Genomic DNA, 15,577 nt, shown 5'->3' with positions numbered 1-15,577 from the left:
TCAAATACTTTTTTCCCTTACTGTACAGACACAGATGTATTTCTTATTTACATCTGGTTACAATTATGATTTGAATTGATTACTTTGAGCATAGGTTGTACAGATTTGTTTTCTCTTTTACCCCTTTTTTCTCCTCAATTTCGTGATATCTAACTGGTAGTTAGTCTTGTCCCATCGCTGCAACTCCCCTACGGACTCGGGAGAGGCGAAGGTAGAGAGCCATGCGTCCTCCAAAACACGACCCTGCCAAGCCGCTGTGCTTCTTGACACACTGCTCGCTTAACCCAGAAGCCAGCCGCACCAATGTGTCGGAGGAAACACCGTCCAGCTGGCAACCGAGGTCAGCTTGCAGGCACCCGGCCTGCCACAAGGAGTTGCTAGAGTGCGATGGTACAAGGAAATCCCGGCCGGCCAAACCCTCCCCTAACTCGGACGACCCTGGGACAATTGTGCGCCGCCTCATGGGTCCCCTGTCACGGCCGACTGTGACACAGCCTAGGATCGAACCCGTTTCTGTAGTAACGCCTCAAGCACTGCAATGCAGTGCCTTAGACCACTGCGCCACTAGTGAGGCCCCGGGGTTATACAGCTTTTAGTCATAATGCTTTTTATAGTGTTAAAACTGATGTACTTTTTGTCAAATGCACTTTTATTGACTGGCAAACAGCCTACATACAACATCCTCTCAACAATCAACAAGATATCTCTCTCTACTTGTTTTGTATTTTGCATGCAACAGACTTGTTACAATATATTTCTAAAATACAGAAACACAGGAAATAAGGGACAGGGAAAATATATAGAGTTGAGTGGCATTACTGTATAATATCTCGGTTCATCACATATGGCCTTCCAGATGTATCTGTGGGTTCATGATCTTTGAATCGGTTGGTAATGTACATTGAAACATATGTTTGAGGTTTTCTGGGTAATTGTATGGGCCTCGTTACAGTACAGATGATCACACTAAGTGTAAAGAGTTAATGTACAATTGTTCTACATGTCTGTGCAGAAGTGTTGTATGACAAATTATTTAAATCTCCTAGCCTTACACTGCCAATATACATGTACATTTTTGTTTGGGTTTTCAAGCACCGTTACCATGATTAACAAGCCATTTCAATAAAACATTTATATGTTGTTTTTCCACATCTGATTTAAGGAAGTGACAGAAATATGACCATTTTAATTAATTTCAAAATGTTCAGTGTACAATAGAGCCGTGTCTCACTCCCCTAGCCCTGGGGGGCTGCAGGCCCCCTCCCCCCAGTGTCTGGAGGGGGGGCACTCTGCTGCCTTGTATTGGCGCATAGGAAATGAGACAAGATATATTTCATTTGAGCCATCAGCTCTTAGGACATAAAGACAACTGATCTGTTTCTTCTCTTTCCACATCCTTCTCACATCAGACATTCAGCATAAAATTCATAAATTAAGAAAATTAACTGCCAGTGCCTGGGGTGACTTTGCCAGCTATTTAAATCTGTAAATTCACAACATCTTTCTCATACGTCATCTAATTGAACTAACTGCAGGGTTTCTTTTAAGTAGAAAAAAAAGAGAATAGTATGTCCCAAATGACACCCTGTTCCCTATATAGTGCACTACATTTGATCAAAGCCCTATGGGATCTGGTCAATAGTAGTGCACTATACAGAGAATAGGGTGCCATTTGGAACAGAGACAGAATCAAGTCCTTCTGTTGGTTTGCACTAATGCAGAGTAAGACACATGCACAGCATCACCCTGGGGCAAAAACAAATGGAAGAACAGGATTTAACACTGGAGTCTTGGTGTCGAACAGACGTTGTGTGTATGGATTGCTCTATTTCCTAGTTTGATTACACCGATGAAGAGAATGCATGACTTTCATGTAAAATAAATTGGAAATTAATAAAGCAATGAGTTTTATGTCCATCTCATCCTTCTCACTCGTAGCTTCATAAGAGAGGAAATGCATTGGGCAATGCTTGAAATGGTTCAGTTAGGCTAGCCTATGTATATTTTTCAGGTTCATTTTTATGCCAGACATTATTTTTTTGTGTGCTCTCAAAATGTTTTGTCATGCATCCTTAGAATATTAATACAATTGAGAAAAACTAGTTGACAATAAATCTAAACATATGGGCAATTTATATCTGTGCTGTATACAGTACCAGTCAAATGTGTGGACACACCTACTCATTCAAGAGTTTTTCTTTATTTTGACTATTTTCTACATTGTAGAATAATAGTGAAGATATCAACACTATGAAATAACACATATGGAACCATGTAGTAGCCAAAACACTTATTAAACACATTAAAATATATTTTATATTTGAGATTCTTCAAAGTAGCCACCCTTTGTCATGATGACAGCTTTGCACACTCTTGGCATTCTCTCAACCAGCTTCATGAGGAATGCTTTTCCAACAGTCTTGAAGGAGTTCACACATATGCTGAGCACTTGTTGGCTGCTTTTCCTTCACTCTGCGGTCCAACTCATCCCAAACCATCTCAATTGGGTAGAGGTCAGGTGATTGTGGAGACCAGGGCATCTGATGCAGCACTCCATCACTCTCCTTCTTGATCAAATAGCCCCTAACACAACCTGAAAGTGTGTTTGGTCATTGTCCTGTTGAAAAACAAATTATAGCCCCACTAAGCGCAAACCAGATGGAATGGCGTATCGCTGCAGAATGCTTGGGTAGCCATGCTGGTTAAGTGTGCCTTGAAGTCTAAACAAATCACTGACAGTGTCACCAGCAAAGCACCATCACACGTCCTCCTCCATGCTTCACGGTGGGAACCGCACATGCGGAGATCCTCTGTTCACCTGCTCTGCGGCTCACAAAGACACAGTGGTTGGAAACAAAAATCTCACATTTGGACTCACCAGACCAAAGGACAGATTTCCACCGGTCTAATGTCCATTGCTCGTGTTTCTTGGCCCAAGCAAGTCTCTTCTTATTATTGGTGTCCTTTAGTAGTGGTTACTTTGCAGGAATTCGACCATAAAGGGCTGATTGACGCAGCCTCCTCTAAACAGTTGATGTTGAGATGTGTCTGTTACTTGAACTCTGTGAAGCATTTATTTGGGCTGCAATTTCTGAGGCTGGTAACTCTAATGAACTTATTCTCTGCAGCAGAGGTAACTCTGGGTCTTCCTTTCCTGTGGCAGTCCTCATGAGAGCTAGTTTCATCATAGCGCTTGATGGTTTTTGTGACTGCACAAGAAACTTTCAAAGTTCTTGATGTTTTCCAGATTGAGGGACCTTCATGTCTTAAAGTAATGGACTGTTGTTTCTCTTTGCTTATTTGAGCTGTTCTTGCCATAATATGGATTTAGTCTTTAACCGAATAGGGCTATCTTCTGTATACCACCCCTACAATGTCACAACAGAACTGATTGGCTCAAACTGTACCTTGTCACAACACAACTGATTGGCTCAAACGCATTAAGAAGGAAAGAAATTCCACAAATTAACTTTTAACAAGGCACCCCTGTTAATTGAAATGCATTCCACCTTATGAAGCTGGTTGAGAAATTGCCAAGAGTGTGCAAAGCTGTCATCAATGCAAAGGGTGACTACCCTTTTTGGTTACTACATGATTCCATATGTGTTATTTCATAGTTCTGATGTCTTCACTTTTATTCTACAATGTTGAAAATAGTAGAAAAACCCTGGAATGAGTAGGTGTGTCCAAACGTTTTACTGGTACTGTATATCAATTTCCCATACGTTTTAGATATTTTTTCTCAATTGTATTAATATTCTAAGCATGCAAAAAGGGACATCACAGCTTTTCAAATCAACATCAAATCAGAGTTTATTGGTTGTGTGCACAGTTTAGCAGATGTTATAGTGGGTGCAGCGAAATGCTTATGTTATTAGCTCATAGCAATGCAGTGAAATGTCAAAGAAGTACACAAATAATCAAACATTTGGAATTTCTCTGCAATGCTGTGTGCAATGGAACCCAAAGTGGTGACCATATGAATAGATCATGCTTTGACCAATTTTGATGGATTGCAACAGATTTAAAATTGGCCTATATTTTGTTACCAATAGCATACCAAACTGAGCTTGTGTTTGAGGAGTAAAACGGATCTGCCTGCAAGCGCTGGGGGCAAACATCTCCATCTAACAGCGCACAATAATTGAAATGGTGCATTTGACCGGAGGCACCTGAAAGGGGGCCTTTTGCAATGGCATAATGCATGACGATAGATGTAATTTGGCTTCAATGCCAGGGGGATGTTTGATGTTAGAATATTAGCTATTGGGGACAGGGGCGTCACACACTCAAAAAATCGAATGGGGCCCAAAGTATGTAAGAATGGCTGGGTGGTGGTCCCGTCCAGAAGTTGGACAAATGTTCATTTTTCAAACACCTGAAACAGCTTTTCCTGCAATCTAGAGCCGTAATGAGTGTGGTTAATTCTAAGTAAAAAACGTACAATTTTTCTGCATATCTAAGCATACCTATTGAACTGTGTATCCTCCTCACTGGTGGTTCGTTTTAAAAAGAAAATAAATATGCTTCTCTGCATCTCTGCTCAAATCTGAGTAAAGGATTGAACGAAATGAGTCTTATTCAGTACATTTAGTTATTGCTTGCTTTTCTAAAGTCTACCATGTCAGCAGGCATGCCAGCTAAGATAGTTAGACAAGCTAGCTACTCTAATTTGATTGAAAGCCTGAAATGGCTTCTTGGTAAATAGTAATTAAGTTGGGAACCTATGTGGGCTAAAGCCAACTTCTTAAAATTGATAGGTGACTAGTAGTATTACAGAGAAACAAACACATGTTATATATTTATATATGTGTGTGTATATATATATATATATATGTATATGTGTGTATATGTATATATGTTTTCATGTGTGTGTATGTATATATATATATATATATATATTATATTTTTTAAACAGGACAAATCTGAGGGGGCACGTGCCCCATTGCCCCCTATGGGCATGACACCTCTGATTGGGGCCAGAGAAGAGAATACTACAGGACAGAGAAGATCTGCGCACGCTTTGTGCGTCAGTTCTGAGCGGAACCTATCATTTTATAGTTTGATTGATATTGACCGTAGTCTACTTTAGTAGACATTGTATCAACAAGTTAAACGTATGTTTTTTTTATACACACTGCCAGTTATTAACACTGGTAAATCGGTTGAGTGAATTATGACACTAATCTGATACGGAGCAAGATTGAACCGAACACCGTTACCCGTGCAGCAGACCAGACCGCTCTCCGTTGGAAATAAACCGCGATATTTTTGGTAAAATCAAATTTACTTGTGAAATAAGAAACGGGGGATCAAATTTTCATCTTGAAACGAGTTGAGGCGAGAGATAAAAAGCTGCTCTATTGTAACCTAATCCTTGCCCTTCGGGCGTTTGAATAGCCTAGGGCAAGAATTCTACTAGCCCTCCTTTTATTTAGAGACGGACTAGCTTTCTTCTCATAAAACTCGACGGATTCATCATATCAGAAAAAGCAAGGCTCGGACAAAGACGGATTTAAAGCAAACGACGACCCAACTGACATAAACAGAGATAAAATCGGAAGGGAGAAGAGATTCCTATGTCTTCTGTATCCGTGTCCTCCCAGGTAAGGACGCAATATGTTTCATTTGTAGTTTTATTTGGTGGAGAACATGTAGTCTGTCTGACACTACAGTAGAATCTTAAAGACACAGCTACTCTATAAAATCATTGCGTTGGTGTATATTTTCCGTGATTAAACCACAACGTTTTCAAACGTTTGGACTCCACACACCAAGAAAAGTGAGCCGGCGGTAGCTCTATTTGGATACCAGTGGATTGTGACATATTTGTTATATTTTACCGAAACGCAGGAGAACGCAAACTTCAGTGACTGATAGAATCCCCAATTACGTCCTAAATTGTTATTCACCGTTTATTGCCGTGCTGTCAGAACTGAGAGCGTTTGGGGGAATAGCCTAGAGTATATCAAGCCCAAACTTGCTTTTAGAACGTTATTATAGGCTATTCGTTACTCTTTCTATTCAATACATGTGTTCTTGATTGAATTCATGTGTGAAATAATATGTACAGTAAGGAATATTACATCTCAGAATATGGGGAAAATATGGGTGAAATGTATGTAGTTTCCTTTTGGTTTTATAACATGAAATGTTTTTCTTTTTAAATCGATTTCTTAAAATACTGGTTTCTGGCTAAGCAGAGGAGATAACACCCTGGAAATGAGGACTCTGTGTGTTCTGTTCAGCAGCCCCAGGCATCTTTCCCCTGGCAAAACACTGAATGAAGTTCACCTCCTGTTCACCTTTATGGTTCAAAGAACCTCTTTACAATGGAGAGACTTGGTGGGGGGTTGGTTGTTTCAATTTGTCCAGAAGCTGCACTTTACCCAGTGCCCTGGGGTCATGAATGCCCTCTGTTCCTTCAATGTGGGAAACTTCAACTACTGTCTGCAGGCCATGAATATTGTATTCATGTTAATTGGGGAACGTTCAGGCTTATTGTATCTCTGAAACAGTTTGATTGGCTGCTAGCCCTACTATAGTCTAAACTACTGTACAGTCTTGCACCTCATTTGCTACTACTTCATGTCATTACTTCATCAGTAGCCTAACTTTAAAGGTCCAATGCAGCCGTTTTTATCTCAATATCAAAGCATTTCTAGGTAACAATTAAGTACCTTACTGCGATTGTTTTAAATTAAAATGGTAAAGATAGAAACAAAAATAGCTTCTTAGCAAAGAGCAATTTCTCAAGCAAGAATTTTACTAGGACTGTCTGGGAGAGGTCTGAGTGGGGAGGGGAAAACTGAAAACTGGCTGTTATGCCTGGTGATGTCACCAGCCAGGCCAAAACTCCATCCCACCAAAACAGGCTGGAATTTTAGGCGGTCTTTTCAAGCAGCTCTTACACTAAAAGGGCATTAGCATAATTTTCACAATTTAACAGTATTATTTCAACCTCATAAGGTATATATATAAAACACAGGCAAATCACGTTTTTGACTGCACTGGGCCTTTAATGAAAAGTAGACATTTCACTATTTTTCACTTTACTACTCTCAGGGCAGATACAGTACACACTTCTAATACAAAGACTATCTGTTTCCATGTGTTGCTGTAGGAGGGAAGGAGCATGTCCAGGATGTCTATGAGTCGTTCTCCAGTTTCTCCAATGAATGCCCAGGGCATACCATCACCGGCCCAGCTGACTAAAGCCAATGCACCGGTCCACATTGATGTGGGAGGACACATGTACACCAGCAGCCTGGGGACTCTCACTAAATACCCAGAGTCTAGGTAAGGCAATTCAACTGCCTTCATTTTGCTGGACCCCAGGAAGAGTAGCTGCTGCTTTGGCAGCTAATCGGGATCCATAATAAATACAAATACAAATACGGGATGCATCTGGCACCGTGGCATATGGCACCATATTTTTTCATGAGAAATAACATATTATTGAGCGATACAATAAGTTCATGGACAGCTTCATACTGACACTGCATTATGACTGATACATTACTAAAACACTTATAGAAATCCACACAACATCATGTTGAAACAATACCTTTGGTAACCATGATCATTTTTGAGAGATCTAGCAAAAAAGAGAGAGAAAAGGCTGGAGAGAAAAGAAAGGGTAGATTTTAATTGCTTTTTGGAGGACAAAGAAAGAGTAGAGAAGGCAGAGAGAGACAAGGCTGAGCAGCCTGGAGCTGTGAGGTGACACTCCTGCTGGAAGAGTAGAGGACCACCTCAGGCAGAGAGGAGAGAAGGCTGAGCAGCCTGGAGCTGTGAGGTGACACTCCTGCTGGAAGAGTAGAGGACCACCTCAGGCAGAGAGGAGAGAAGTAGAAAGATGAGTAACTGGGCTTATAGAAAGCAGTTGGCATTGATTTCTGGAGAGAGAGAGGACAAATGTAAATAACCCAGTATGTGATTCAGAAGTTGTAGTAAACCCTTAGTATTTTCTATACTAGAATAAACAACATGCAGTTGTAGCCCACTTCCTGCCTACAATGTAAGTGATGATCAAACACTAGAAACAAGTTTTACGGTTTTCTAAACATACTTCAAGTACTACTTGATTCAAAGTATGAATTTAGAGCTCTCAACCATTGTCTTTTTCTGTTCTCCAGAATCAGTCGTCTGTTTAATGGAACAGAGCCCATTGTACTGGACAGTTTGAAGCAGCACTACTTCATCGACAGGGATGGAGACATATTCAGATACATTCTCAGCTTCCTCAGGACCTGCAAACTACTGCTCCCAGAGGACTTCAAGGTACAGTACACACTACAGGACAGCTCTCTTACAGCTCACATCTCAAAGAGTAACATAATACATTACATTATGTACTGTATGTCTAACAAAGGTGGTTTGGTTGAACTATGCTCGCGTAATAAGGTAACTTGCCCTAGCCATGAAGATTTGTTATTTCTTTGAGCTAATGCCTAGGCTGTTGTTCAGCGGGCTAACACAGTCTCTGAACCAGAGGCACCTCATTTCCACACATACAAACAATTACAAACATAGTATCTCTCACAGAGATTTCAGGATGGTTAGGCAAATGCAAACATGACCGTAAAGTCATAGAATTATTCTGCTCTGCCCAGAAACACATCTTTATCTTCATTCTATCACTGTGTACCTCTATAAGCGCTATGTGTGTGTAAACTCTGTAGCTTTCTGACACTTTAATCAGGTCTCCATTTTGCCCTGGGCTCCTACAGGGGTCGATTCTGCATGGCTGGAAGCAGGGACACTGTGTTTTTTGCTAAAGTGATATGTGTGTGTGTGTGTGTGTGTGTGTGTGTGTGTGTGTGTGTGTGTGTGTGTGTGTGTGTGTGCGCGCATGTATGTGTGCGCGTGTGTGTGTGTGCGCATGTATGTGTGCGCGTGTATGCCAGAGTGCTTACATATGTGTGTGTGGTTGTGTATCTGGCATCTCACTCATCTCTCTCTCTCTGTAGTTAGTGTAGCTGTGTTATTCTGTGCTTTGCCCAGGATGACTAAAGTGCCCTGCAGATAGAGCCTTCTTTTATAAAACACATCTATCCCTCGCTTCAAGCCTATGAAGGGAGGGGAGCTAAGGAGGCAGGCTTTGATACAGAGAGGAGCCTGAGGGTGTAGCAGCTCTGTGTATGCCTGATGTCAGAAGCAGTTTGGAGAAAATGCAGAGGGAAAAATAAGCAGCTCTCTCTTTATCTCTCACGCAGTAATTATGAACAGAAGTGTCTGCTGTGTGTGTGTGTGTGTGTGTGTGTGTGTGTGTGTGTGTGTGTGTGTGTGTGTGTGTGTGTGTGTGTGTGTGTGTGTGTGTGTGTGTGTGTGTGTGTGTGTGTGTGTGTGTGTGTGTGTGTGTGTGTGTGTGTGTGTGGGGGGGGGGCGTGTGTGTCAAATCAAATGTGATGAGTCAAAAGAGATTAGTGCAAAAAGGGTCAATGCAGATAGTCTGGGTAGCTATTGGTTAACTGTTTAACTAACTATTTAGCAGTCTTGTGTCTTGGGGTAGAAGAGGTTCAGGTTCCTGTTGGTTCCAGACTTGGAGCATCGGTACCGCTTGCCGTGTGTGTGCGTGTGTGCGTGTGTGTGTGTGCTGCAATAGTATCATAATAATGAGCATGCAAGGGGAAAAGACAGGGGAGGTGAGATGTACAGATGTGTTTTCTGTGTGGAGATAAACATTTGGTATAAATGAATCCATCACATACATTCCACAGAAGGAAATACTTATGTACTTCAAATCAAATCAAATGTTATTTGTCACATACACATGGTTAGCAGATGTTAATGCGAGTGTAGCGAAATGCTTGTGCTTCTAGTTCCGACCATGCAGTAATATCTAACAAGTAATCTAACCTAACAATTTCACAACAACTACCTTATACACACAAGTGTAAAGGAATGAATAAGAATATGTACATAAAAATATATGAATGAGTGATGGCCGAACGCCATAGGCAAGATGCAGTAGATGGTATAGAGTACAGTATATACATATGAGATGAGTAATGTAGGGTATGTAAACATGATATAAAGTGGCATTGTTTAAAGTGGCTAGTGATACATTTATTACATCAATTTTTCCATTATGAAAGTGGGTGGAGTTGAGTCAGTATGTTGGCAGCAGCCCCTCAATGTTAGTGATGGCTGTTTAACAGTCTGATGGCCTTGAGATAGAAGCTGTTTTTCAGTCTCTCGGTCCCAGCTTTGATGCACCTGTACTGACCTCGCCTTCTGGATGATAGCGGGGTGAACAGGCAGTGGCTCGGGTGGTTGTTGTCCTTGATGATCTTTTTGGCCTTCCTGTGACATCGGGTGGTGTAGGTGTCTTGGAGGGCAGGTAGTTTGCCCCCGGTGATGCGTTGTGCAGACCGCACCACCCTCTGGAGAGCCTTAAGGTTATGGGTGGAGCAGTTGCCGTACCAGGCGGTGATACAGCCCGACAGGATGCTCTCGATTGTGCATCTGTAAAAGTTTGTGAGTGTTTTTGGTGACAAGCCGAATTTCTTCAGCCTCCTGAGGTTGAAGAGGCGCTGCTGCGCCTTCTTCACCACGCTGTCTGTGTGGGTGGACCATTTCAGATTGTCTGTGATGTGTACGCCGAGGAACTTAAAACTTTCCACCCTCTCCACTACTGTCCCGTCGATGTGGATAGGGGGCTGCTCCCTCTGCTGTTTCCTGAAGTCCACGATCATCTCCTTTGTTTTGTTGACATTGAGTGTGAGGTTATTTTCCTGACACCACACTCCGAGGGCCCTCACCTCCTCCCTGTAGGCCGTCTCGTCGTTGTTGTTAATCAAGCCTACCACTGTTGTGTCGTCTGCAAACATGATATTGAGTTGGAGGCGTGCATGGCTACGCAGTCGTGGGTGAACAGGGAGTACAGGAGAGGGCTGAGAACGCACCCTTGTGGGACACCAGTGTTGAGGATCAGCGGGGTGGAGATGTTGTTACCTACCCTCACTACCTGGGGGCGGCCCATCAGGAAGTCCAGGACCCAGTTGCACAGGGCGGGGTCGAGACCCAGGGTCTTAATGACGAGTTTGGAGGGTACTATGGTGTTAAATGCTGAGCTGTAGTCGATGAACAGCATTCTTACATAGGTATTCCTCTTGTCCAGATGGGTTAGGGCAGTGTGATTGCGATTGCGTCATCTGTGGACTAATTGTGGCGGTAAGCAAATTGGAGTGGGTCTAGGGTGTCAGGTAGGGTGGAGGTGATATGAGCCTTGACTAGTCTCTCAAAGCACCTCATGATGACAGAAGTGAGTGCTACAGGGTGGTAGTCATTTAGCTCAGTTACCTTAGCTTTCTTGGGAACAGGAACAATGGTGGCCCTCTTGAAGCATGTGGGGACAGCAGACTGGGATAAGGATTGATGGAATATGTCCGTAAACACACCAGCCAGCTGGTCTGCGCATGCTCTGAGGACACGGCTGGAGATGACGTCTGTGTGAGTTGTAATTGTGTTATGCCGTCCTTAGGTTCTCTTCAAGTAAAGTGTTACTGATATGTTTAATACTTTGAATGCACTAATATATTACAATAGTGCCCAACACCTCTGGGCATCCTGAAATTTAAACCCTGTGTGTGTATTATAGTTAAATTAGCTTTGATTTCAGGCAGTGTATTAGTTAAATCCTTTGTTGTTATCAAGTTAAACACGTTTATCTATCCGGACCATGACAAAGCAGTTGGCTAACAAATAACCACATCAGGCTGTACCCATGTCAGTTTGTTTATGAACATTAGTGTGTGTGTTTGTCGGTGCGTCTATGCTTTCTAGCGTATGTGTGCACGCGTGTGTTGTGTGTACAGTATGTATCCTTGCTTCAACAGTATGTGTTTGTTTCTACTATGGCAGGACTTCCCCCAGCTATACGAGGAGGCTCGTTACTATCAGCTGACACCCATGGTCCGCGAGCTGGAGCGCTGGCTGACGGAGCGGGAGGGCCAGAAGAGCCGGCCCTGCGAGTGCCTGGTGGTCCGAGTGACCCCTGACCTGGGTGAGAGAATTGCCCTCAGCGGGGAGAAGGTGCTCATTGAGGAGATCTTCCCCGAGACCGGAGACGTCATGTGTAACTCGGTGAACGCCGGCTGGAACCAGGACCCCACACATGTTATCCGGTTTCCGCTCAACGGCTACTGCAGGCTCAATTCAGTTCAGGTACGGACGGTAATGTAGTTCCATAGGTCAGCGCTGTTATGATGTGGTTCCTTCCAGGTCAACTCTGTTATGTGGTTCCTTCCAAGCTTTACTTTGAGTGCTGTCGGCTCAACTAAGTTCAGGTGCTGTGTAGTTCTAGGTCAAATCCGTCATACGTATAAGGAAGAGGGTATAACAATAGCGTACTCCACACTATAACTATGCAGCCTGAGATCCTCTGGCAGGGCACTGTTGACCATTCCAAAGTCTAGGTTGAAAATGAAAGGAGACCAGGCATTTGCAATTAGGGCCCCTGAACTTTGGAATGGTCTTCCAGGGGAGATCAGGCTTATAGATTCAGTGCCTGTTTTTAAATCCCTGTTGAAGACACACTTTTATAAAGATACTTTTAATGTATGATTGCAATGATTTTAATTGTCCTTCCTCCTGTATTTGTTTCTTGGTTTGTACTTTTATTTTATGAAGTGAACCCCTTTGTTACCTGTATTGAAAGTGCTATACAAATAGTTCTGATTAACTCATGTCAAATGTCTAAAGCTCTTGTCTGTCTGTCTGTCTGTCTGTCTGTCTGTCGCCTGTGCTCCCTGTAGGTTCTGGAGAGATTGTTCCAGAAGGGCTTCAGCATGAGGGCGTCGTGTGGTGGCGGAGTTGACTCCTCCCAGTTCAGCGAGTACGTCTTGTGTCGCGAGCTCCACAGGGGTCAGTCCATCGGCACCACCACCACTATCCGGATCAAACAGGAGCCTCTGGACTAGGTCAGGAGGAACAGAGGGACCCCTGAGATAAGATGTTCCACAACCCCGGTGCTCATCTCCAGGTCCTATCTACACAAAACACTGAAGGACGACTCTTTATGCTTGGGAATATCATGTGCCAATGGCAATGTTTATTGGGCAAGCGAGATGTGAGAAGGTTGTGATTCTATTGAGACTCAAATAGTCTATGGAACTCTTTCTGCTGCCGATTCCAAGGGAAACGGTCAGTCACCTCTGGGCTATTAACAACTACAAGGAACAAGGAAATAGCTCCAGTAATATGGTGCTCAGGTCCAGCTTAGGTTTCACTGGGGACTCCTGTTCAAGCCTAAGGATGGGTCTACAGGTATGCCAGATCCTCCAGTTCAGAGACATTGTCTGCATTTATACCGGCAGCCCAATTCTGATATTTTGCCCAATTATTGAAAAAGTTTCGATCTGATTGGTCAAAAGACCAATAAATGTCAAAAGATCATAATTGAGCTGCCTGTGTAAACACAGTGAAAAATGGCCATGTCCTGCTCTGCCACAGGAAGAACATGGCTCTGTGTGCTTGCTGCATTTCTTGACAACTTCCTACACTGGTCAATCTGAATAGGTCATATACTGTATGTGTAGGTATTTGTACAATTAAATGTTAAATGGACAATATGGGGTCTTTTTCTTTTTAGGATAAATATATTTGTGAAAAATGTAGATTTTATGTGACAATAGAGTGATATAGTGCACATAATTAAGATTTTTTATAACTGCAATTTCAATTAATATTTAGGATATGTGTTTGCTTACGGTAAGTCAACATGTTTTCCATTTGTAAAGTCGTATTGACAAAAAGATAACGGTCTCGACTGCTGTTTGTTTTTTAGAAGACCCTAATCTCTCGTGGACAGACAAATAGCTGGGACAATAAAACCACAATAAGCCACTCAACCTGCCACACACCATCAAAGAAATTAGGATATTTGTGCTTTTCAATCACTTTCTTTATTATTGTTTTTTTTGCAAAGGTACAAACAATACTAAAATTGCATCACCTGAAATGCGTCAGGTTTGAATGCACAGACAGTAGGAAATATAAATAGTCACAAAAATGTGTCCTTCAACACATAATACAGTAGCCGGGTGATTAAGACCCAGACTCTAAACTTGAATATACATACACCACAGCTTTATTTCATTTATCAATTAGAACTATGCACTATATAAACAAATGCATGTTACAGTAAAAAATACATTTAAAGCATTAAAAACCTTTAATGGACAGTCATTTCAAAGTCAAACTGAAAAAGGGCTTTTGACCTCCCAAAAAAATAAGGAAGCAGTAGTATCCCATTAGCATTATAAAAAAGACTTGACAGATCGCCGTGACAGATTGACATTTTGATGTTGATCATCAGCATTAAAAGTCAATCACTCAATAGATATTGTTAAGCGGTGCTGCAACTTCTGCAAATGATGGACTTTTCAGTTGATTGAAAAGTCCCGGATGGAATTTAAGGTCTTGAGAAAACTATATAGGAATGGTGCTCAATATTATGACCGCATTGTTAATTGTCATCTTCATTAACATTGTTGATTAGCCTGAGTGAGTGTGTAAGAGAGCCAGCTCCCTGTGTTCTGTGATGAGGTTGAATCTGAATAATGATACTTATATCTTTAAATGGATCCTGGTAATTCATCTAGATTCACGTCTACAATAGGAGAGATTATTTTATGTATGAACCATTGAATAGAATATTAGATTTGGCGCACAATTTCTTTAACACACAAAAAAACTAAACAAAAAAAAATCTTAAGATGTTTCACTATTCTGCCAATAGTAATAGGAACCCTAAAGTACCATGTATATCAGCCAAACCTGGGTCAAATACTTGAAAGTAATTAAGGTGGGCTTGATTTAGCTTGGCGTTTGCATTTAAAAATGGGACTATTCCATAGGTTCTGTTGTACCAGGCAATCTAAATCGAGCTCATATTTCATATTTGAAAGTATTGGACCCAGGTCTGGAACTAGTATGTATACATGTTGTGTTTTAATAGCAGACATCACAGTACTTCCTGGTACATTTATCTGACCACTATCAAAACAATAGGATTCTCTTCAACATTCACCTTATGGTTTGGTAAATTAAAAGGTAGAATCAGAGAAATGATCTTGCCATGAGCAGCAGATATTAAGATGAGCAAGATGCAGTCATACAGTATCTGCGCATGTGCACGGGTTTGCTTCGCGCTGTTCAAAGCATGGTAGCCGAGGGACCAAAACAGTGGAGAAGTTGAACCTCATGCTTCAACGCTCTTAGTTGTTGAGGAAATTGACCCACTGCGGTTCACTTTCTGCATCTACGTCATATCGCTGAGGCTACCTTTAGAACATGTTAGGAGTTGTTTTTTTCCCCCCAAACTCAGTACTTGCCCAGTACATAACATGCAAACATTATCTTTCATTTTGAAATGGTTCCTTCCTCATCAATATGTTGGGGAAAACGTACATAACGCAGATCAGTGTTTGTAGGTTTTGACCTGGGGCCTCATTTATCAAAGGTGTGTGCACAGAAAAATGACTAAACCAGTTTTCCCACAAAGGTTGGTATTTATCCATTTTAAATTTGAAGTGCATCTCCACGCAAATCTCAGACCATGCGTAGGTAC

The 15,577-nt window shown here is 41.9% G+C and overlaps 1 protein-coding gene across 1 annotated transcript; it reads left to right on the top strand.

The window, feature by feature from the left end:
- Window positions 1–4,991: 4,991 nt before the first annotated feature.
- Window positions 4,992–13,575, top strand: LOC106561534 (BTB/POZ domain-containing protein kctd15). The gene is made up of 5 exons (XM_014125601.3): window positions 4,992–5,606; window positions 7,124–7,299; window positions 8,139–8,283; window positions 11,869–12,171; window positions 12,762–13,575. Exons 1-5 carry the CDS (start codon window positions 5,580–5,582, stop codon window positions 12,924–12,926), a joined length of 816 nt encoding a protein of 271 aa, XP_013981076.1. The 5' UTR covers window positions 4,992–5,579; the 3' UTR covers window positions 12,927–13,575.
- Window positions 13,576–15,577: the final 2,002 nt, after the last annotated feature.

Source organism: Salmo salar, chromosome 10 (genome assembly GCF_965601325.2).
Source record: "Salmo salar chromosome 10, fSalSal1, whole genome shotgun sequence".
NCBI classification, from domain to species: Eukaryota; Metazoa; Chordata; class Actinopteri; order Salmoniformes; family Salmonidae; genus Salmo; species Salmo salar.
The sequence above is the reverse complement of the archived record's forward strand: the minus strand, read 5'-3'. Positions and strand labels throughout refer to the sequence as shown.